The sequence below is a fragment of the Ranitomeya imitator genome, chromosome 4 (genome assembly GCF_032444005.1).
Source record: "Ranitomeya imitator isolate aRanImi1 chromosome 4, aRanImi1.pri, whole genome shotgun sequence".
Classification (NCBI taxonomy): Eukaryota; Metazoa; Chordata; class Amphibia; order Anura; family Dendrobatidae; genus Ranitomeya; species Ranitomeya imitator.
In genome coordinates this window covers 482,438,459-482,462,786 of record NC_091285.1, presented here as the reverse complement: position 1 = coordinate 482,462,786, position 24,328 = coordinate 482,438,459, and the positions used below count along the sequence as shown (strand labels likewise).

At 44.4% G+C, this 24,328-nt stretch overlaps 1 protein-coding gene across 4 annotated transcripts in view; it reads right to left on the bottom strand.

Annotated features, from left to right (window-relative positions):
- The window catches only part of MNS1 (meiosis specific nuclear structural 1), an 85,081-nt gene that overhangs the window by 10,303 nt on the left and 50,450 nt on the right, over window positions 1–24,328 (bottom strand). For all 4 annotated transcript variants that reach the window (XM_069765943.1, XM_069765944.1, XM_069765941.1 and 1 more), the window contains exons 3-7: window positions 19,008–19,135; window positions 15,924–16,026; window positions 14,269–14,498; window positions 2,939–3,155; window positions 1,406–1,513 (exon numbers count right to left, since the gene is read on the bottom strand). In XM_069765943.1, coding sequence (XP_069622044.1) covers window positions 1,406–1,513; window positions 2,939–3,155; window positions 14,269–14,498; window positions 15,924–16,026; window positions 19,008–19,135 — 786 coding nt within the window. The remainder of the gene's footprint in view (window positions 1–1,405; window positions 1,514–2,938; window positions 3,156–14,268; window positions 14,499–15,923; window positions 16,027–19,007; window positions 19,136–24,328) is intronic.

Sequence of the window (24,328 nt, the reverse complement as noted above, 5' to 3'; positions counted from 1 at the left end):
AAAGAGCGCTATTTGCCTGGGACAGATTGTGAATGCCATGTCGCATTTGAAGAGCCCCGGACATGTGAAAACAGCAAAAACGCCCCACAAGTGACCCCATTTTGGAAACTAAACCCCACAAAGCAATGCATCTAGTTGTGTGGTGAGCACTTTGTACCCCCAGGTCATTCACATACGTTTATAACATGGAGCCGTGAAAATTAAAAAAAAAAAAATCAAAACAAAACAAAATTTTCCACCAAAAATGTGCGCATATGACAGAGGATAGTATGGGGCTACATGGATGCGTCAGAAGCTAAACACGATGCTGTCTTGTTACTAGGCATTAGAGCAGGAGCTGAACTATCCTCTTAATGTCGGCATTACCTCCCTCCAGGCAAACATCTCTGAACAATAAATGCTTTAATCTCTTATTAGGCCGCACTAATCCCCAAAATCTCAACCTGGTTGTTAACCAGTCAAGTTCTTAAAATGTAACAGATTGCCACTACAAGCTATTGTGTAAGCAAAAAAAAAAAAAAATCAATGGAGCATAATTACATTTGACTAAATAAATTCCACACAGGCATTTATTCGGAGCCTGATTTGCCATAGTGGAAGAAAATATTTGGCGCTCGTAATCATTAAATAATTGATAATTTATTTAAAAAAATAAATGCGAACACCAATGATGAAGATGAATGCTGCTCTTTTCCTAAATGTGAAAAATAGATATTGGCGTGCACTCCGAGTTTCACTAGTGGAGGTGCCAATTGAGGGGATTGGTGAAATCCCTCGTAGACCATGTAGAATACCGGTAAATATCAATTGCACTCTCCTTTTGAATACAAACAAGATTTATTTTATTAAAAGGTCAAAAAATAAGAGCAACCTTTGAATGTCAACGTGTTTCGGCCAACTCAGCCTTTTTCACAATAGTTGCACTCTGTAGGTATTCTCTTCTAGACAGTGCGATTTGTTATGTCTGGAAGGTATAGCTCAAGAGATATCCTTGAGTAGGTTGATGAATGTGGAAAGCCTGTATTTCACGTGTCCCAGGCCGGGTACTTGCTTAAATGTAGCTGCTGGACAGATCAGCTGGGAAAATGGGCAAGAGCACTACTTCTGTGACAATGAGGATGGTTTTCCTTTCTGCTGTTAGAATATGTATGTCACTTACATTGAAGGAGTGCCTTCTACAATTAAGGGAATCTCCTGCAAATGACAAATTTCCCTTTGTAACCCTGTGGATTGAGGAGCATTTTTTTCTATTTCCAGTAGCCCTGATATGTAAAAAGTGTTGGTCACAACAATGAGTGCTATGAGTTATACGTCATGACCCTGTGAAAATCGGCATTGTCACCTGGTATATAGTGATGAGAATCAATAATACTTTATATTTAGAGAGATGTTTCCCATCACTTACAATTTCCCGTTGCCTGGCCTCCTCCGCTTGTTCCTCCAGGTACAGTTCTTGACGCATCTGCTCAAGTTCTTCTCTCTGTTGAAGCTCTTTTTGGATATGTCCTGCAAGCTAATACAAAAATGTATCACTGGTTATTTCTATAGAAAACACATATGAACCTACAAAAAGATATCCTGTTCCTCTAAATGCATTTTTAGTAAAGGAGTAAGTAATCTGGGTACACTCACGTTCACATGGGAATGTGATCCGGCGGATATCTGTAGATGTGACATCAACGGCCACATTCACCAACCAACGTGGAGGTGACCAAAGCTGGATTACCTCCCTCTTTATAACTTTTACAAATTGGCTTTAATTGTGACATTACTAATATTAATTTTGACATTTCTAGGGAGACAGAAAGAAAAGTATAGATAGGTGGGAGGTGGTTTAAAAGGCATTGCCAAATAGCGGCCAATGAAGAGGAAATGTCACATATGGGCACTCCCGCCTGGAAGAACCGCCAGGTCCTCCGTTGCACAAGATGGCACAAGCATTTCAAAGGGCAGATGGTATTTGGTGGCCTTGTGACTTCAAAGAGTTGCAAAAGTGGTGGTCTACTTTTAAGCTATAAATAATAATATTACTAGTTTCCCTTCATTAAAACGGTATGAAAGTGTGGCTCAATGCATGCTATAAAATAAGGTGCACTATGAGCTATATGCATAAAAGGGTTTATCGATTACTTTATCCTTTCTTATTTAATACTAGATGGCAGCCCGATTCTAAAGAATCGGGAGTCTAGAATCCATATATACTTTATTTATTCAAATGTAAGAATAATACAATTAATAAATAATAGTAAGAAAGAACAAAAATAATATGCAGTATATGGAGAAAACACCAAACAAAAGTTCAAAATTGGTGTGAAAATGTCACTGAACCACTTCACAACTAAATATATAGTTTTGGTAAATGGTATTATCATTTTTTTGACGAAATTCGGCAGGAGCTTGAAGAGCAACGTCACTGGGCCCGCCTCCACGCAGTAGAAACTTGCTGTGAGGTAAAAATTCAAAAATCACACCAAAATGGCGGGCGGAGTGTGTCACAGTACGGCACATTTCTCGCAGCAGGCGGCAACCAATCAGACACTGGACACTGTTGACGTCACTTATCTCCGGACATTAGCTCCGGACATTAGCTCCGGACATTAGCTCCGGACAAAGCCACGGAAGTTGGCACAAATTGCAGGAAGTAGTATTCTAGGCAATTAATCTCCGGACATTAGCTCCGGACATTAGCTCCGGACAAAGCCACGGAAGTTGGCACAAATTGCAGGAAGTAGTATTCTAGGCAATTATATATTAGATATAGTTTAGGGCTGTGTTTCAAAATTTGACATAAAGAAGGAGGAATTAATAAAGGTTTTGAAATGTATTCATTTACTAATTTGTCCTCCACTAATAGGATCTCCTGTATTTCATCATTTGGTCAGCAATGTTGGGGACTCTGGTTGTGTTTGACTCCTTTCCTCATCTCATTGATCAATACCATGTCCTGAAGAGCCTTTTTCTTCTCCTCCTGCTCTCTAACTTGTGCCATGCGGTCCTCCTCTCTCCTCTGCTGCATGTTTGCAAAGGCCAGGATCTTTCTGTTTTCTTCTTCCATCTTCTCCTTCTCCATTTTTCTCCAGGTGTATTGCTGCTCTTTGAATTCCTCTATGTATCTCCTTGTAGCATTCAATTTTTCTAGCTTCAATTGTCGCTCTCTGTAGAAAGAAAATATAATGTACAAAAAGTTCCCCAGAATAATGAGTAGATTTAATTTAGATTTTCTTGAGAGAAATTAGAATTTCACAGGTCACTGCAGTTCTGCTTGATGAATGAAACAGACAAATATTGCGCTGAAAAGGGTGTTATCATCATCATGGATGGGTAAAACAGCAGCAACTTTGTAATTTACCTCTTATTAAAATTCCTCTCTGTTCTCAGGAGCAGAGGCTTTTATAACTCTATAGTTTACGGTCCATTGCCTACTTTACTTGCCACCTCTGCAGTGCATCAGTTTAAAACTAATGTGGAGCAGAGAGCCACTGGCTCCTTGCATCACTCTTCTGCCACAGCCAGCAGACCTTTCAGAGGCTCGGAGCTGCAGAGCACTGCAGCATAATGACGTCAGGACCTCATTACACCACCTGGAAGTCCTCCGGCTGTAGAGGAAGTGCAGGGCAAAGAACCAGCTGGAAGGAGGAAGAGGACAAAGCAGCTCAGCAAATTAGGGTATTTATTTTTTTAGATACTAGTAGAGCACTGTGGGGGCACAATAGGAGCCAAATACAGGGGCAATATTAATCAATGGGGTCAGAATTGGGGACCCCCGAGGGTGGTTTGCACGTTAATGACCGGGCCAATTTTTACAATTCTGACCACTGTCCATTTATGAGGTAATAACTCTGCAACGCTTCCATGGATCTCGGTGATTGTTTTCTCGTGACATATTGCACTTTATGATAGTTGTAAAATTTCTTTGATATGACTTGCGTTTATTTGTGAAAAAAAAATGAAAATTTGGTGAAAATTTTGCAATTTTCTAACTTTGAATTTTTATGCCCTTAAATCAAAGAAATATGTCACACAAAATACTTAATAAGTAAGGGGCTACTTTCACACATCAGGTTTTCACAGTCAGGCTCAATCCAGCTAATTTTCAAAAAATCGGATCCGGTGGCAACATTCGTTTTTTTCCCAGAGACTTGTATTAGTGCCAGATTGTGCCGGATGACCTTGTGTTTCATCCGGTTTTCGCCGGATCCAGCAAATCTGCCGTTTCCAGTTTCTGGAAAAAATGTCCATAACAACGTTTTTTTGTCTCCAGCGCTTCCGGATCCGGCGCTTCCGGCTGTTTGCTAGAATGGAAGCCTATGGGAGCCGGAAGGTGCCGGATCCAGAAAATGACGAAATTCCGGCACCAGATTCCTTTTTTTAAACTGAGCATGCTCCAAACTTTTTTTTATCCAATTATCTGGATATGCTAGTCGGATCCGTCGCATCAGTTTTTCCACAATCTGCGGCGGATCCGTTTTTTTACAACAATCGCCGGATTGTGCCTGATGCAAAAAACCTGATGTGTGAAAATAGCCTAACATTTCCCTCATGTCTACTTTACATCAGCACAATTTTGGAATCAATTTTTTTTTTTTAGTTAGGAAGTTATAACGGTTAAAAGTTGAACAGTGATTTCTCATTTTTACAACATCACTTTGTGAGGTCTATATGATAGAAGATACACTAAAGTGACACCATTCTAAAAGCTGCACCCCTCAAGGTGCTTAAAACCACATTCAAGAAGGTTATTAACCCTTCAGGTGCTTCACAGGAAATTTTGGAATGTTTAAAAAGAAATGAACATTTAACTTTTTTTCACAAAAAAAATTACTTCAGATCCATATTTTTTTTTCATTTTCCCCAAGGGAAACGGGAGAAATTGGACCCCAAAAGTTGTTGTGCAATTTGTCCCGAGTACGCCGATACCCCATATGTGCTGGTAAACCACTGTTTGGGTGCATGGCAGAGCACGGAAAGGTAAGCAGCACCATTTGACTTTTTCAACGCAAAATTGTCTGGAATTGAGATCAGACGCCAAGTCGCGTTTGGAGAGCCCCTGATGTGCCTAAACAGTGGAAACCCCCAGAAGTGACACCATTTTGGAAACTAGACCCCCCAAGGAACTTATCTAGATGTGTGCTGAGCACTTTCAACCCTCAAGTGCTTCACAGAAGTTTATAAAGTTGAGCCGTGAAAATAATAAAATCACATTTTCCTCCCAAAAATGTTATTTTAGCTCCAAATTTTACATTTTCATAAGGGTAACAAGAGAAATTGCACCATACAATGTGTTGTGCAATTTCTCTTGAGCACGCCGATATCCCATATATAGGGGAATACTACTTTTGAGGCACAGTACAAAACTCAGAAAGGAAGAGGTGCCATATTGGAGTTCAGATTTTGCCGGAATGGTTTGAGGGCGCCATGTCACATTGGCAGAGCCCTTGTGGTGCCAGAACAACAGAACTCATTTTACAAACTACACTCCGCAATGAATTCATCTAGGGGTGTAGTGATCATATTGACACCACATGTGCCTCACAGACTTTGAGTGGTGAAGAAAAAATAAATTACGGTACATTTTTACCACTAATATGTTGTTTTAGCCCCAAGTTTTAATTTTTCTAAGGGCTAATAGGAATTTTTGAGTGTGCCAACTCCCTACATGTAATCGGGAAATATTTTTCAGGCACAGTGCAAAGCTCAGAAGGCAAGAAGCTCCAGATTTTACTGTTATGGTTTGCAGATGCCATGACCAACTGGGAGAGCCAATGAGGTGTCAGAACATAAAAAAAAATCACCATACGTGACCCAATTTTGTGAACTACACCTCTCAAATAATTCAACTAGGGGTACAGTGATCATATTGACACCATTGGTGTGTCACAGAATTTTATACCAAAGAGACAGCAGGTGTTAGCTGATGGGACTATTACTTCCATCAGCCTACCCCTGCTGCTGCTAATAACAGTGACAGCAGGAGCGGCTGATGGGCGCTATAAAAAATAAATAAATGAAAAAAACGGCATGGGTTCCCCTGTATTTTCTGTAACCAGCCAGGCAAAACTCACAGCTGGGGGCTGCAACCCTCAGCTGTCAGCTTCAGCAAGGTTGGTTATCAAAAATAGAAGGGTCCCCACACTTTTTTAAAATTATTTAAATAATCAATAAAAACAGTGTGGGCCCCCCATTTTTGACAACCAGCCTTGCTAAAGCTCACAGCTGAGGGCTGGTATTCTCAGGTCGGTAAGGGGCCATGGATAATGACCGCCCATCCCTAGCCTAAAAATAGCAGATGCGACAATTCTGGTGCTTTGCCCGGCTCTTTCCACTTGCCCTGTAGCAGTTGCAAGTGGGGTTCATATTTGTGGGGTAGCTGTCACCTTTGTATGGTCAAGTGACATCAAACCCCTGGCTTAGTAATGGAGAAGCGTCTATAAGACACCTATCCATTACTAATCCTATAGTTGTATGGTAAATAAAGACACAGCCAGAATAAAGTCTTATTAGAAATTAGCAAAACACACTTTTCTATTTTTATTTTAAAAAATATTTTTAAACACAGTTATACTCACCTAGTGCCTATTCCACCAAAGCCCTCGTCCTCCTGTAATTAAACAAACAAAAAAAAAAGCATCCATATCCTTCACCTGTCGGTCGTTCTGCCCCACTCCGTAATCCATGTCTGGGGGAAAATAGGGATTTTTGTGTACTCACCGTAAAATCCTTTTCTCCGAGCCACTCATTGGTTTACACAGGACCGTGGGTGTATGCTGCTGCCACTAGGAGGCTGACACTAAGTGAATACAAAAAAGGGTTAGCTCTTCCTCTGCAGTATACACCACCCACTGACTTTGGACAGAACCAGTTCAGTGACCAAGCAGTTGGAGATTAACAATATCAACAGTAGGTACAACATGTCAACTAGAAAACCATCATAGGCAACAGGCCAAAAGGGTGGGTGCTGTCCCCCCCAATGAGCGACTCGGAGAAAAGGATTGAGTACACAAAATCCCTATTTTTCCTTCGCCACATTGGGGGACACAGGACGGTGGGACGTCCAAAAGCAGTCCCTGGGTGGGAAATAACATCATAACAGAGTAAACTCCTGGCACCCGATGACTAAAGGTGCGCTACGACTGCCTGCAAAATTCGTCTACCCAGGCCCACATCTGCTGATGCCTGAGTATGGACATTATAATGCTTTGAGAAAATGTGCAGGCTAGAGCAGGTCGCCGCTTTGCAAACCTGCTCCGCAGACGCTTGATGCCTAATGGCCCACGAAGCACCTACCAACCAAGTGGAGTGTACCTTGATCCCCACTGGTAAAGGCTTGCCTCTGATGCAGTAAGCATCTTAAATAGCCGACCGAATCCATTTGGTTATTGTCGACTTAGAAGCGGCCAATCCCTTCCCGTGCCCCTCCGGGAACACGAACAGGGCATCCGTCTGGTAAAACGGCACCATTCTAGACACATACCTTCTGAGAGCCCTCACATGATCCAAAGAGCGAAGAGCTTTCTCCACACGATGCACCGGAGCTAGACAAAACAAGGGTAGAACAATATCCTCGTTAAGGAGGAACAAAGACACCACTTTTGGAAGGAAAGGCGGAGACGGCCAGAGGACTACTGTGTCTCGGTGAAAAGTCAGAAAGGGAGCTCGGCAGGAAAGAGCAGTTAAACTCCGAGACCCTTCTGATCGAAGTAATCGCGACTAGGAAGGTGACCTTCCATGAGAGATTGGATAGAGAGATGTCCTGCAACGGCTCGAAGGGAGATTCTTGTAGGACACCTAGGACCGGATTAAGATTCCAGGCGTCTAGGGGCGCTCTATAGGGAGGTACCACATGGGAGACTCCCTGAAAGAACGTTCTCACCTGGGGTTTGGAAGCGATCTTACGCTGGATCAGGACGGACAAGGCCAAGACCTGCCCCTTGAGGGAGCTCGGCACTAGGCCCAAGTCCAGGCCGGACTGAAGGAATTCCAAAATGGTGGGAATGCTGAAAACCAGCAGAGGCCGACATCTGCTTCTGCACCATTCGAAAAAGATTTTCCAGATCCAATGATAGATACGCCCTGACACCGGCTTTGAACATTGATCATGGTGGAAACTACCTGGGGGAAAAACCCTCTTGGGTCAGAACCCAGGATTCAACAACCAAGCCGTCAAACACAGGGCCCCTGAGTTCTGGTGGTAAATCGGACACTGAGAAAGCAGATCCGGTCGATCTGGAAGTCGCCAAGGAACCTCTTTGACTAGTTGCACCAGCTCAGCCTACCATGCTCGGTGTGGCCAGTCTGGAGCAACTAGGATCACCGATACCCCCTCTGCCTTGATCTTCCTGATGACCTTCGGAAGCAAGCGCAACAGAGGAAACAGGTATGGAAGACAGAAGTGACTCCATGGAAGGAGCAGCGCGTCCACCACGATGGCTCTCGGGTCCCATGATCAGGCCATAAACTCGGGCACCTTGGCATTGAACCAGGATGCCATCAGGTCCATGTCCGGAGTTCCCCAGGGAAGGCAAATCTGCTAGAAAATCTCCTGATGGAGAGACCACTCTCCCGAGGCTAGGCCTTAATGGCTGAGGAAATCCGTGGCCAGGTTTTCCACTCCTGGAAAGTGAACGGCCGAGATAACTGAGTGGTTCCTTTCGGCTCAGCGAAGGATGTGTTCCACCTCGTGCATTGCAGCTTTGCTGCGAGTGCCCCCTTGATGATTGATATAAGCCACAGCCGTGGCATTGTCCAACTGGATATATATGGGGTGGCCTGCTAGGAGACGATGGAACCACCGCAGGGACGGTCAAATCGCTCGGATCTCCAGGACATTGATGGGAAAATGTGACTCCTGAGGAGACCAACTCACCTAGGCAGTGTGGTAACGAAAAACAGCTCCCCAGCTGAGGAGGCTGGCATTGGTAGTGACCACCAGCCAATGGACAGGGAGAAAGGAATTCCCTTGGAGGAGGGAGGACCGGAGCGTCCACCACTGGAGTGCCTGCTTGACCCGAGGGGTCAGCCGACACGGTCGATCGAAGGAAAAGGTACTCTTGTCCCATGCATCCAAAAATGCATGTTGTAGGGGAAGAAGATACAGCTGCGCAAATGGAATTGCTTCCATTGCAGCTACCATCTTCCCGAGGAACCGCATGCCAAAACAGATGGAACAAGTAGACGGTTGACAGAGCGCAAGGACACCCTGATGAAGAGCTAAGACCTTATCCCGAGGGAGAATCACCAACCCTCGGGAAGTGTCCAGAATCATGCCCAGGAAGGAACTTTGCTGAGCTGGAATGGGAGATTTGTTCAGGTTGATCAACCAGCCTAGCCAAGAAATGGTATCCCATGAAATGCGGAGGCACCCCTCGTCTAGGTAAGGGAAGACGACTACGCCCCGAGGGTGTAAAATGGACATGACAGCCGCCGTGACATTTGTGAACACCCTGGGTGAGCAGTGGCGAGGCCGAAGGGCAAAGCTGTGAACTGAAAAAGTTCTCCGCGCACGGCGAAGTGAAGGAACCTTTGGTGAGGGGGGAAGATTGGGATGTGAAGATACGCATCCCAAATATCGAAGGCGGCTAGGAACTCCCCTTGCTCCATCGAGGAGATGACGGAACGGAGAGATTCAATCCTGAAATGCCGGACTCTGACAAATTTGCTTAGAAGCTTTAGGTCCAGGATGGGCCTGACTGTACCATCCTTTTTTTGGGACCATGAACAGATTTGAATAGAAATCCTGGAACCTTTCGTTCTCCGGGACAGGGGTAATGACTCCGTCTTGGCAGAATGACTCTATGGCTTGGTAAAAGGATCTTGCCCTCGTTCCCGCTTTGGGGGGATGGGAGGCAAAAAAAACGGTTGGAGGAGGGAAAGAAAATTTATTTTGTATCCAGAAGACAACAGATTCCTGACCCACTTGTCGTGAACGACTGCGAGCCAGACATGGAGAAACAGGAGAAGGCAGCCGCCCACTCTGCTGGTGTCATCCGGACAGTGTTGCAAGTCATTTAGCTGAGGATCTTTGGGGCCTGGATCCCCTAGATCTGGCCTGCTTGGAGAGGGCATTCCACGAGTGGTTAGGTTTGTATGAGGCCTGTGGGCTCTTGCCCCTGCGAACGGGGCGCCCCGAACTGGGGAAACTGGCTGTAGAGGACCACCCGTAATTGCTGTGAAAGGACTGGAATCGTGTCTGCAGCCGTCGGCGGATAGGGCGCCTAATTCTCTTCTGGGGAAGGGATTTACTCTTCCCGCCTGTAGCGTCCGAAATAAGCTGGTCCAGCTTTTCTCCGAATAAGCGACTGCTGAGATAAGGGAGGGAGATTAAGGACTTTTTGGATGCAGAGTCCGCTTGTCAGTCCCTGAGCCATAGTGCCATTGTTTGCGGAGGTCAGATGAGAAGGGATATCCGGTTTCAAGAGATCTCTGACCTGCAAAACGTCTGTCTGGCCGCTCCATGTCACCGAACTATGTCCTGGAACTCAGGGTGATTGGCAAACACCCTATGAGGATGTTTGGTCCTTTTAAAGGACACTGCGTTATCCGCGTGGGAAGTAGTAGGCTCTTCGACCTGCAGCGACTGGTTGAAGGCCGCAATGAGGCTATCCACTGCAGCCTGATAACTTGGTGACTTTAGGTCAATGGGCCCCTTAGACTTGGATTCGGAGTCGTGTTCACTACAAGCCCCTGGAGAGGGAGAGCGAGAAACGGAGCTAACGGATGCCGAGGCGCCTGAGGGATGAGCTATGTACTTGTTTCCTAGATGTCTGTCTGTGTTTTAAACGAAAACGGCCCCTGCAGGCCAATGGTTCCCCTGATGTAGGGGAATTCTCTGAGACAGGTGGATTAGAGCTCCTGCTCCTGGAGGGCTCCTGAAGGGATTCAATAGCCTTAGTTAAAGAAGCCATAGATTGCGATAATAACGAAACCCACCTCGGGGGAACTAGTCACTGTGGGGTCGGTCGCGGTAGGGGGCTCTTGAGCGCATTTAGGGTCGCAAGCATCACAGAGCGAAGTAGTATGCCCCCTTGGTAACGCAGCCTGACAGGAAGTGCATGAAGCAAAAAACACTGTGCTTTGGTGGACTTTTTGGAGGTTTTAGGTAGGGACATGCTGAACCCCTGTTATCTCCCAATATACTGCAGGAAGGGCTATGTGTGAGCAGCTGAGGAACAGCGGAGCACTTTGTGTGGAAATGAGGGGCCTGAGGGCAGTGTAGCAGAGCACTTACCTAGGTCCTGTGCCCCTGAGACGTTGAGAGAGGGACCATCCAGCTCCCTGCAGCACCGCTGGTCCATCAGTGGTGGTGCAGTGGGAGCAGCATGGACTCCATAGGGGCCTCTGTGTATCCTAAGGGTTCACTCCCCTAGGAATTCACAGGGCTGTGTCCGGCTGTAGCCTGGCTCAGAAGGGGTACATGGAGGTGACACTCCATGTTCCCGTGTGCTGCTGGCGCGGGGAGATCGGCGCCCTGAAGGGAACCGTCGTCCCTAGTGTAGCTCAGGCATGGCATCCCACGTCGCAGGAGAGGATAAAGGGAGGTGACACTCACCATGCTCGCCTGTTGTTGGTTGGGGGAGACCGACCCCTTAGAAGGGTCCGTCGCCCAAGTCTTCCTTGTAAAAAAAGGTTTAAAAAAGTAAAACTTGAAAAAAAAAAAAAAAAAAAGTATGGTCTGAATAGCAGACCCCAGTGTGCCTCCTACGGACACGAAGCATGAACTGGTTCTGTTCGAAGCCAGTGGGTGGTGTATACTGCAGAGGAGGAACTAACCCTTTTTGTATTCACTTAGTGGCAGCAGCACATACCCACGGTCCTGTGTCCCCCAATGTGGCGAAGGAGAAAACAGTTTTCAACCTGGACGGTGCCAAGATGTGACCGTCCAGGTTGAGAACCACTGGTGAATGAGCGGCTGCGAGTGCAGAGTCAGTGACCGGTGGGGCTATATGGGGGACATTGCTAACGTATAGAGTCACATGGGAAATATCACTACTATATGGCTATGTGCACACGTACAGGTTTTTTCGCGTTTTTTTCGTGCTAAAAACGCTATAAAAACTCATTAAAACGCATACATTATGCATTCTATCATTTAGAATGCATTCTGCATGTTTTGTGCACATGGATGCGTTTTTTTCCGCAAAAAAAAAACGCATCGCGGTAAAAAAATGAGCATGTTCATTATTTTTGCGGATTTTCTGCGTTTTTCCCGCAATTCTATGCATTTGGGAAAAAACGCACCAAAAACGCATCAAAATCGCAGTAAAAACGCATGCGGATTTCTGGCAGAAATGTCCGGTTTTTGTCAGGAAAACTTCTGCAAGAAATCCTAACGTGTGCACATACCCTATCTGAGCCACAAAGAAGGAGGTTACACTTGTATGGGGACAATACTACTGTATGCAAAAAAGGTAGATTCCTGAGAGGCAACAGTAAGAAGGTAAGTAAAATTCATGATTTATTGGTAAAATTAGAAGTGAAAGATTTTCACAAAATCCAGGGGCACAATATTCATATTGTGCAGCTGGATTTTGTGAAACTCTTTCATTTTGAATTTTACTAATAAATCATGAATTTTACTTACCTTCTTAGGCCACATGCATACGATGAGGATTTGATGAATTTTTTTATCTCAGTATCTGTAATCCAAAACCATGAGTGGGTGATAAATACAGAAGAGGTGACATGTTTCTATTATACTTTCCCTCTGATTGTTCCACTCCTGGTTTTGGATTACTAAAGGTACCTTCACACTGAGCGACGCTGCAGCGATACCGACAACGATGTCGATCGCTGCAGCGTCGCTGCTTGGTCGCTGGAGAGCTGTCACACAGACAGCTCTCCAGCGACCAACGATCCCGAGGTCCCCGGTAACCAGGGTAAACATCGGGTTACTAAGTGCAGGGCCGCGCTTAGTAACCCGATGTTTACCATGGTTACCAGCGTAAACGTTAAAAAAACAAACACTACATACTTACCTTCCGCTGTCTGTCCTCCGGCGTTCTGCTTTCCTCTGCACTGTCAGCGCCGGTTAGCCGTAAAGCAGAGCGGTGACGTCACCGCTCTGCTTTCCGGCTGACCGGCGCTGACACAGGATGCAGGAGGAGTGCAGAGAAGCACAGCGCCGGGGACAGACAGCTGAAGAGAAGTATGTAGTGTTTGTTTTTTTAACGTTTAGGCGCTTAGTAACTCGATGTTTACCCTGGTTACCAGTGAAGACATCGCTGGATCGGCGTCACACACGCCGATTCAGCGATGTCTGCGGGAGATCCAGCGACGAAATAAAGTTCTGGACTTTCCTCAGCGACCAACGATCTCCCAGCAGGGGCCTGATCGTTGGTCGCTGTCACACATAACGATTTCCTTAACGATATCGTTGCTACGTCACAAAAAGCAACGATATCGTTAACGATATCGTTATGTGTGACGGTACCTTAATACGGATGTAAAATACTGACCAAATACTAAACGTGTGCACGTGGCCTCACAGTTGCCTCGCTGGAATCTACTTTTTTTGCATTGCTTCCAAGACGAACCCCAGGCTACTCCATGCAAGACCCCAAGCTGTATCCAATAACTACGAATATTGTGAACTGACTCTCCCTCTACCTTAACCTGGTTTTAATCAACACTAATGTATTGGTGGCATGGTGGAGGCAATTCTACTATTGTATTGAATCACTATTGTATTGTTTTATTTATTTTGGGGGATAATGTTACCAACTAAGCTCAAGTTACATTAATTTTTTAGATTTAGAGAATTTAACGTAAAAAAATAAACGAGGCAATTCAATTAACTAATTTAGCCAAAAAATGGTGGACAATACTTTGCTTTGCGCAAAAACCTTGCAACTTTTCAAAGTTGGGCAAAATTTGGTGACTTTTGGTGTTCTTGCAATAGTTTAAAGCAGCTCTACCACAATGCACAGAGTTGTGGATGAGCCAGTATCTGGTGTGGCTACTCCCAACAGTCAAATTCAGTAAAAGTGGTGGCTATTCTTATACCAGAAATGTTATTTCAGTCCAAGACAAGAGTAATATTTATGGCGATGCACACGCCACTGAGAAGATGACCCTAATTCATTAAGTGGCGTGTGCCCGTTAATTTTTTTGTGCTTGACCCTGGTGACGGGTCCTCATAGCTGAGATGAAATGTATGGTTTTTTTTTAATTTGCAAAAGAGTGCCCACTATAGGTTTCTTTGGCATATTACAGCACCTATTGTCTACTATTCATCTCTACATGTTTTCAAGAGTCAGATTCAAATGAGCTTACGTTTGATCTTCTTCATAAATCTTCCTCACAATTTCATCAACAAGGATCTTTTCCCTTAGGAATTCCTGATAAGCCTCCTGCCTCTTCTTCTCTTTGTCTTCCAGCTGCGTTTCTAGCTCTCTCTGGTAACGCAGCTTCTCCTTATAACGTCTCGTCTCCTTGGCCAGCTCTTCTTCTGAAGCCCTTTCATGTTCTTCCTTCATTTTGCGAGCAATGTCAGAGTCTTGTTTCTATTAAGAAATGACAAATACATCAAAAAGGAAATTAATGAATGGCAACTAAAATTTAAACAGGTCAAGTACAAAAGGTTATTATAACCTTGCCAACCAAAAGCATGCTACGATTGGCAGCGAATATCGTCCGAGACTCACCAATGCAAGTCAGTGGGTGCCAGAAAAAAAACTCACGGCACACGGACAATATGACTATCGGGTTATAGACGCCTCTTCATTACTGACCATGACAATACAATACTAACTTCAACACCAATAATATTACCCCACTTGTCACGGCACCAGGGCAAGTGGGAAGAGAGAAGGCTAAGCTCCAGAATTGGCGGATCTTATGGATGTGCCATTTCTGCGGTGGCTGAGAGCTAATCTTTTTAGTCTGAGAGGGAGCCAATATGTATGGCCCCTTCCTAGGCTATGAATATCAGCCCACAGCTGTCGGCCTAGTCTTTGCTGGTTAATAACTATAGGGAGGGCCCCATGTAATTTTTTTTGTGGTCCACCATTTAATAAGCTGAAAAGAATAAGTATATAGCTGATATTAATAGCCTGGAAAGTTCCATGTGTATTACCCCCTTCCCAGACTAGAAGCATCAGCCCCCAGCTGTCCGCTTTCCCTCAGGTGGTTAACAAAATTTTGGGGGATCCCACGCCATTTTTTTCTGTAATTTAATGATTAATTAAATACATGTATAGTAAGCTACACATGCATTAACTATATATGTTCTCTCTATTTCTATGTATTGAAGAATATTTATTTTTCAAACTATCTTTAAGTGACATACATATTTACTAAAAGCTAAATGTTAAAATCGCATTGTTCTCGCATGAAAATCGCATGCCACTTGCATGAGACTCGTCTGACTTTTAAGGAACAACATTGGACCGATTTTATTCAGGCTGATCGCTATGAGATCAAACACTACAAACTGCATTAAATAGATGTCTTAAACCTGATGACACTGGTGTCCTTACTTTGAGAATCCATGTCAGAAAGACTGAATAATCCTAAAAGAAAACTGATCATTTAAAGAATACACAGCACAAAACTGCACTAACAAGTTAAAGCGAGCAACTGACAATCTGTCAGTGAGCTTGTTCTAACAATCTAATAGGAATGTTAGTAACTCTTTTATCTGTCTTTTTTTGAGCTCCTCTCAGCTGATTTATGGCCAGACTATACTAAAGTTAAATTGCAAAGAAACAAAAGAGCTTGTAAAAGCCAAATAGTGCAAAATTTGCAATGAAACCCAATTGCAAAAGTGATTTTTAGCCCAAATGACATGCTTTTAAGGATGCTCCAAAACGGTAATCAAAATCTGTTGTAAGGTATGCAGCTTGTATTGTTACATTTTGTGATAAATCTGCTGTACATCATACTCTTGTGCACCATAATATAGATCTAAAGAGATTGCAGCACCTTACCATTTTCTCATAATTAAGAAGTTCTTTTTCAGCAACCTGAGCAGCCCTCTCTCTTGCTAGATAGGCAGACTTCAGTTTTTGTTCCAATTCCCTGAGCTCAAGGCTGTAAGAAAACAAAAAAAAAAATAAAATTATAATACAATCATCTAGAAAATGTACCAGCATCGACTGAGACATTATATACTACTAGACTGTGGCCCGATTCTAACGCATCGGGTATTCTAGAATATGCATGTCCCCATAGTATATGGACAATGATGATTCCAGAATTCGTGGCAGACTGTGCCCGTCGCTGATTGGTCGAGGCAACCTTTATGATATCATCGTCGCCATGGCAACCATTATGACATCTACGTCGATACTGTGCCCGTCGCTGAATCAGAAACGTGAGATGTCTACGTCCTTTATGACATCATCGTCGCTGTGCCCGTTGCTGATTGGTCGAGGCCGCCTGGCGGCCTCGACCAATCAGAGACGCGGGATGTCTACGTCCTTTATGACATCATCGTCGCTGTGCCCGTTGCTGATTGGTCGAGGCCTGGCGGCCTCGACCAATCAGAGACGCGGGATTTCTACGTCGATGCTGTGCCGGTCTCTGATTGGTCGAGGCCTGGCGGCCTCGACGCGGGATTTCCAGGACAGACAGACAGACGGAAAAACCCTTAGACAATTATATATATAGATAGATGATATCAAACAGCAACAATACACTGATCCATACGATTATAAAAAACAAAAAAAGAAAACAGAATCTGTCAGCAGGTTGTTGCTACCTCATCTGAGTGCATTCTGAGGTACGCAAAAAGAAGCTGAATCCAACGATGTAACACTTAGATTTCTGGGTACAGCTGTTCTGAAACAATCAAGTGTTTTTAGATTTAGCTATGCAGCAGAGCTAAGGAAGCTAACCCCGCCTAGACTAGGCTCTGTATATAAAGTGGGTACGGAAAGTATTCAGACCCCTTTACATTTTTCCCTCTTTGTTTCATTGCAGCCATTTGGTAAATTTAAAAAAGTTCATTTTTTTCTCATTAAATGTACACTCTGCACCCCATCTTGACTGAAAAAACAGAAACGTAGACATTTTTTGCAAATTTAATAAAAAAGAAAAACTGAAATATCACATGGTCAGAAGTATTCAGACCCTTTGCTCAGACACTCATATTTTAGCCACATGCTGTCCATTTCCTTGTGAACCTCCTTGAGATGGTTCTAGTCCTTTATTAGAATCCAGCTGTGTTTAATTAAACTGATAGGACTCGATCTGGAAAGGCACACACCTGTCTATGTAAGACCTCACAGCTCACAGTGCATGTCAGACCAAATGAAAAACATGAGGTCAAAGGAACTGGCCCAGGAGCTCAGAGACAGAATTGTGGCAAGGCACAGATCTAGCCAAGGTTACAACAGAATTTCTGCAGTACGCAAGGTTCCTAAGAGCCCAGTGGGGTCCATAATCCTTAAATGGAAGAAGTTTGTAGCCCTGGCAGTCCAGCCAAACTGAGCAATCAGGGAGAAGAGGTAAAGGAGAACCCCAAGATCACTATGGCTTAGCTCCAGAGATGCAGTAGGGAGATCAGAGAAAGTTCTACAAAGTCAACTATCACTGCAGCCCTCCACCAGTCGGGCCTTTATAGCAGAGTGGCCGGACGGAAGCCTCTCCTCAGTGCAAGACATATAAAAGCCCGCATAGAGTTCGCTAAAAAAAAAAAAACACATGAAGGACTCCCAGACTATGAGATTCTCTGGTCTGATGAGACGAAGATAGACCTTTTTTGGTGAAAATTCTAAGCGGTATGTGTGGAGAAAACCAGGCCTTGCTCATCATCTGCCCAATACAATCCCAATAGTGAAACATGGTGGTGGCAGCATCATGCTATGGGGGTGTTTTTCAGCTGCAGGGACAGGACGACTGGTTGTCATTGAAGGAAACATAAATGCGGCCAAGTACAGAGATATCCTGGATGAAAACCTCTTCCACAGTGCTCTGGACCTCAGACTTGGACGAAGGTTCACCTTCCATCAAGACAATGACCCTAAAAACATAGCTAAAATAACAAAGTGAGTGGCTTCAGAACAACTCTGACAATTCTGAACTGGCCCAGTCAGAGCCCTGACCTAAACCCAACTGAACATCTCTGGAGAGACCTGTAAATGGCTGTCCACCAACATTCACCATCCAACCTGACGGAACTGGAGAGGATCTGCAAGGAAGAAAGGCAGAGGATCCCCCAAGAAGACTCATGGCTGTACTAGCTCAAAAGGGGGCTTCTACTCAATACTGAGCAAAGTGCCTATCACAGTGTCCCAACAACGATGTGCTCCTGGTGCTAAAACAATCAGTGCAAACAAACAAAACCACAGAGCTGGATAAGAGAGGAATCGCTGAAATCTGTGTTTTAGCCCCTACAGCACGCTGTCTCATCAATTTCAGATCGAGCAGGTTTGACACCCAACAACCCCCACCAATCAGCTGTTAGCAGGTCCCAAGGCGACAAGTACACAAATTATGGAGCTGGCACAAACTGTTTCCATACACTGCCTAGTGCCAATGTTTGAGTATTGTGGCTCATTTTCTATTTAAGTGAATGGAAGCTGAGCTACAGTATTTAACAACGGCCAGTATACAGTGTAGTGAGCTGTGCTGCTCCGGCTCTGTACACTGTGTACTTTTGGCCATGGAAGTGCTGACATATGATTGGGAGAATGTGGGGTGTGAACAACCCCATTAGAGAGGAGTTGTCAACATTCCTGACATGTCAGTTTAACCCCTTAATGCCCCTTGAGTTTGGAGAAGGCTCAGAAACAGAGCCTGCTTCAGAGGGCAGATGGCTGCTATATTGTACAGCTTACCTCTGCCTCTAACAGCAGCGATTGGCGCGCCTTGTCCTGCCCCACTGATTCAGAGTGAATGCCCACAGGGAGAACATAGCTTCCTTTTCGCCCTGCAACCACGCTTCCCAACAGACAACCACATGCATTTAAAATGGAAGATTGGTTGAAGGTTAATACATTTTTTTGCTGACAGGTTCCCTTTAAGTAACTACAAATATAGGTTATTATTAGAGCAACAGTATCCGTTACCTGTTCTCTCGTATTTGTTGCCTCATTTTCTCATCTTTAAGTTGCTCATTCTTTATTCTTGCCAACTCCTGCGCCATTCTCTCTTCTTGCTCAAGCTGTAACTCTTTAAGATGTTTGCTTTCTTCAAACTACATTTAGAGCAAAGAAAAGGTATCTTACGATAAGTTACAACTTCCATGGATTTTCTAGAATGACAAATCATCTCTATACATAATTGTCTAAGGGTCACTTCCGTCTGTCTGTCCTTCTGTCACGGTTATTCGTTCGCTGATTGGTCTCGGCAGCTGCCTGTCATGGCTGCTGCGACCAATCAGCGACGGCCACAGTCCGATTAGTCCCTCCCCTACTCCCCTGTACTCACTGCTCGGCGCCCGCTCTGTAATCCCCTCCGCTCACACAGGGTTAATGGCAGCGGTAACGGCCCGCGGTGTAACGCACTCCGTTACCGCTGCTATTAACCCTGTGTGTCCCCAACTATTTGCTATTGATGCTGCCTAGGCAGCATCAATAGTAAAAATATGTCATGTTAAAAGTAATTAAAAAAAAAAAACCTGCTATACTCACCCTCTGCCGCCTTTCCCGCTCCTCGCCACGCTCCCTGGATTGCTCCATTGCAAGCGGCAGCTTCCGGTCCTGTCCCAGGGCTGGTGTGCGACAAGGACCTGCCGTGACATCACGGTCATGTGACCGCGACGTCATCATAGGTCCTGCTCACACCAGCCCTGGGACTGCAAGCTGCCGCTTGCAATGGAGCAATCCAGGGAGCGTGGCGAGGAGCGAGAAAGGCGGCGGATGGTAAGTATAGCAGGACTTCAACGGGCTATAGGTGAGTATATGTTTATTTTTTTTTTTAAAGTCTCTATACTACGTGGCTCTCTGCTGGGCAATATACTACGTGACTGGGCAATATACTACGTGGCTCTGCTATATACTATGTGGCTGGGCAATATACTACGTGACTGGGCAATATACCGTACTACGTGGCTCTGTGCTTGGCAATACACTACGTGGCTCTGCTATATAATATGTGGCTGGGCAATAAACTACGTGGCTGTGCAATATACTACGTCACTGGGCAATATACTATGTCGCTGGGCAATATACTACGTGGGCTGTGCAATACACTATGTTGCTGGGCAATATACTACGTGGGCTGTGCAATATACTATGTCGCTGGGCAATATACTACGTGGGTTGTGCAATATACTATGTCGCTGGGCAATCTACTACGTGTCTGGGCAATATACTACGTCACTAGGCAATATACTACGTGGCCGGGCAATATACTACGTGGCTGTGCAATATACTACGTGGCTGTGCAATATACTACGTGGACATGCATATTCTAGAACACCCGATGCGTTAGAATCGGGCCACCATCTAGTACTTTGTAAGACACAATTCTAACGGGCCACCATCTAGTACTTTATAAGACACAATTCTGCACTTGTCCATGGGTCGGGTCTGATTTTGAAATTCAATCTTATTCACTTAAAGAGGACCTGTCACTTGGTAAAAAGCGGTCGGTTTTTGCTCCTATAATAATCCCCACTGCTCCTCTAAATATTCATGTTTTTTTTGTTTTTTTTTTTAAATCTGCCATATGGTTGCAGAAAGATGGGACTATTTATCTAGTTCTAATTTTTATGTTTTTTTACAAGGGCGAATTACTGAAAGGATAAAAATGCAAAGCAGCCTAAAGACAGGCCCTCCAGAGACTTCTGTGAGCCACTCCCCTTTGGTAAAAAGACTAGAGATGAGCGAACCCAAACTTAAAAGTTCGGGGTTCCTACCAGATAATTAGTGTTCAGTGCTTAACGCCGAACACAGACTTCTCCCGGATGTCCACTGCGATGCTCGGAGAAAGAGAATATGGTTCTTTTTTGCAGCTCAAAAGTTCGAGTTCTGGTTCAAGTTCGGTACACAAACCGACCTCTGGAATAAAGTTTTAGTCGGGTACCAGAATCGAACTTCCACAGCTCAGCTCTTCCCTAGTAAAGACCATGAGAAAAAAGGCTCACATCTCTGAAACCGTGTGGGGGAATTAACCCCTTAACGACCAGGGGTATTTCAGTTTTTGAATTTCCGTGTTTTTTGCTCTCATTCTTCCCAGAGCCATAACTTTTATATATGGCCATGTGAGGGCTTGTTTTTTGCAGGACAAGTTGTACTTTTGAATGACATTGGTTTTAATATATTGTGTAACGGAAAACGGGAAAAAAATTCCAAGAGCGGTGAAACTGCAAAAAAAAGTGCAATTCCACAGTTTTTTTTTTTTTTTACACCATGTTCACTAAATGCTAAAACTGACCCACCATTATGATTCTCCAGCTCATTACGAGTTCACAGACACCAAACATGTCTAGGTTAATTTGTAGCGTCTCCATTTTTCGTGCTGTGGGGCTGGGTGAGGGCTTATTTTTTAAGCACCAAGCTGATACGATCGTTTGATCGCCCCTTATTTTATTGCAATGTAGCGGCGACAAAAAAAATGTAATGCCATTTAGCCATCGGGTTCATTTTTATTATATTGACAGATCGGGCGATTCTGAAAGCGGCAATACCAAATATGTGTATATTTGATTTTTTTTAATTGTTTTATTTTGAATGGGGCAAAAGGGGGGGGATTTGAACTTTCATATTTTATTTTTTTTATATTTTTTAAAACATTTTTTTTTTACTTTATGCATGCTTTGATACGCTCCATGGGAGACAGGAAGCCGAAACACTTTGATCTCCTCTGCTACACACAGGCGATGATCAGATCGCCTGTGTGTAGCAGAAATGCTCACTTGCTGAGTGTCGGCCACGGGGCACTTTTGACCAAGGTGATAGGTCCTCTATAAAGGTAAGCTAAAATGACTTATTTTTTAAATTTTGTTTTGTGTTAAGTGCTCTTTAACCCCTTTCTGACATCGGACGTACTATCCCGTCGAGGTGGGGTGGGCCCCTATGACCATGGACGGGATAGTACGTCCAAGCGCGATCGGCGGCGCTCACGGGGGGAGTGCGGCCGAGTGTCAGCTGCCTATCGCAGCTGACATCTGGCACTATGTGCCAGGAGCAGTCACGGACCGCCCCCGGCACATTAACCCCTGGCACACCGCGATCAAAGATGATCGCGATGTGCCGGCGGTGCAGGGAAGCATCACGCAGGGAGGGGGCTCCCTGCGGGCTTCCCTGAGCCCCCCGCAGCAACGCGATGTGATCGCGTTGCTGCGAGGGTCTTACCTCCCTCCCTGCCTGCTCCAGACCCGAATCCAAGATGCCCGCGGATCCGGGTCCTGCAGGGAGGGAGGTGGCTTCACAGAGCCTGCTCAGAGCAGGCACTGTGAAGCAGCCTGCACTGCTCTCAGATCGGTGATCTGACAGAGTTCTGTGCACACTGTCAGATCACCGATCTGTGATGTCCCCCCCTGGGACAAAGTAAAAAAAAAAAAATATATATATATATATATTCCTAAATAATAAAAAAAAAATAAAAATATTATTCCCATAAATACATTTCTTTATCTAAATAAATAAAAAAAAAACAATAAAAGTACATATATTTAGTATCGCCGCGTCCGTAACGGCCCGACCTATAAAACTGGTCCACTAGTTAACCCCTTCAGTAAACACCGTAAGAAAAAAAAAAAAAAAAAAAAGAGGCAAAAAACAACGCTTTATTATCATACCGCCGAACAAAAAGTGGAATAACACGCGATCAAAAAGACAGATATAAATAACCATGGTACCGCTGAAAACGTCATCTTGTCCCGCAAAAAACGAGACGCCATACCGCATCATCAGCAAAAAAATAAAAAAAGTTATAGTCCTGAGAATAAAGCGATGCAAAAATAATTATTTTTTCTATAAAATAGTTTTTATCGTATAAAAGCGCCAAAACATAAAAAAATGATATAAATGAGGTGTCGCTGTAATCGTACTGACCCGAAGAATAAAACTGCTTTATCAATTTTACCAAACGCGGAACGGTATAAACGCCTCCCCCAAAAGAAATTCATGAATAGCTGGTTTTTGGTCATTCTGCCTCACAAAAATCGGAATAAAAAGCGATCAAAAAATGTCACGTGCCCGAAAATGTTATCAATAAAAACGTCAACTCGTCCTGCAAAAAACAAGACCTCACATGACTCTGTGGACCAAAATATGGAAAAATTATAGCTCTCAAAATGTGGTAATGCAAAAAATATTTTTTGCAATAAAAAGCGTCTTTCAGTGTGTGACGGCTGCCAATCATAAAAATCCGCTAAAAAACCCACTATAAAAGTAAATCAAACCCCCCTTCATCACCCCCTTAGTTAGGGAAAAATTAAAAAAATTTATTTCCATTTTCCCATTAGGGCTAGGGTTAGGGCTAGGGTTAGGGCTAGGATTAGGGCTAGGGCTACAGTTTGGGTTGGGGCTAAAGTTACAGTTGGGGTTTAGATTACATTTACAGTTTGGAATAGGGTTGGGATTAGGGTTAGGGGTGTGTCAGGGTTAGAGGTGTGGTTAGGGTTACCGTTGGAATTAGGGTTAGGGGTGTGTTTGGATTAGGGTCTCAGTTATAATTGGGGGGTTTCCACTGTTTAGGCACATCAGGGGCTCTCCAAACGCGACATGGCGTCCGATCTCAATTCCAGCCAATTCTGCGTTGAAAAAGTAAAACAGTGCTTCTTCCCTTCCGAGCTCTCCCGTGTGCCCAAACAGGGGTTTACCCCAACATATGGGGTATCAGCGTACTCAGGACAAATAGGACAACAACTGTTGGGGTCCAATTTCTCCTGTTACCCTTGGGAAAATACAAAACTGGGGGCTAAAAAATAATTTTTGTGGGAAAAAAAAAGATTTTTTATTTTTACGGCTCTGCGTTATAAACTGTAGTGAAACACTTGGGGGTTCAAAGTTCTCACAACACATCTAGATAAGTTCCCTGGGGGGTCTAGTTTCCAATATGGGGTCACTTGTGGGGGGTTTCTACTGTTTAGGTACATTAGGGGTTCTGCAAACGCAATGTGACGCCTGCAGACCATTCCATCTAAGTCTGCATTCCAAATGGCACTCCTTCCCTTCCGAGCCCTCCCATGCGCCCAAACAGTGGTTTCCCCCCACATATGGGGTATCAGCGCACTCAGGACAAATTGGACAACAGATTTTGGGGTCCAATTTCTCCTGTTACCCTCGGGAAAATACAAAACTGGGGGCTAAAAAATAATTTTTGTGGGAAAAAATTTTTGTTTTATTTTTACGGCTCTCCATTATAAACTTCTGTGAAGCCCTTGGTGGGTCAAAGCGCTCACCACACATCTAGATAAGTTCCTTAGGGGGTCTACTTT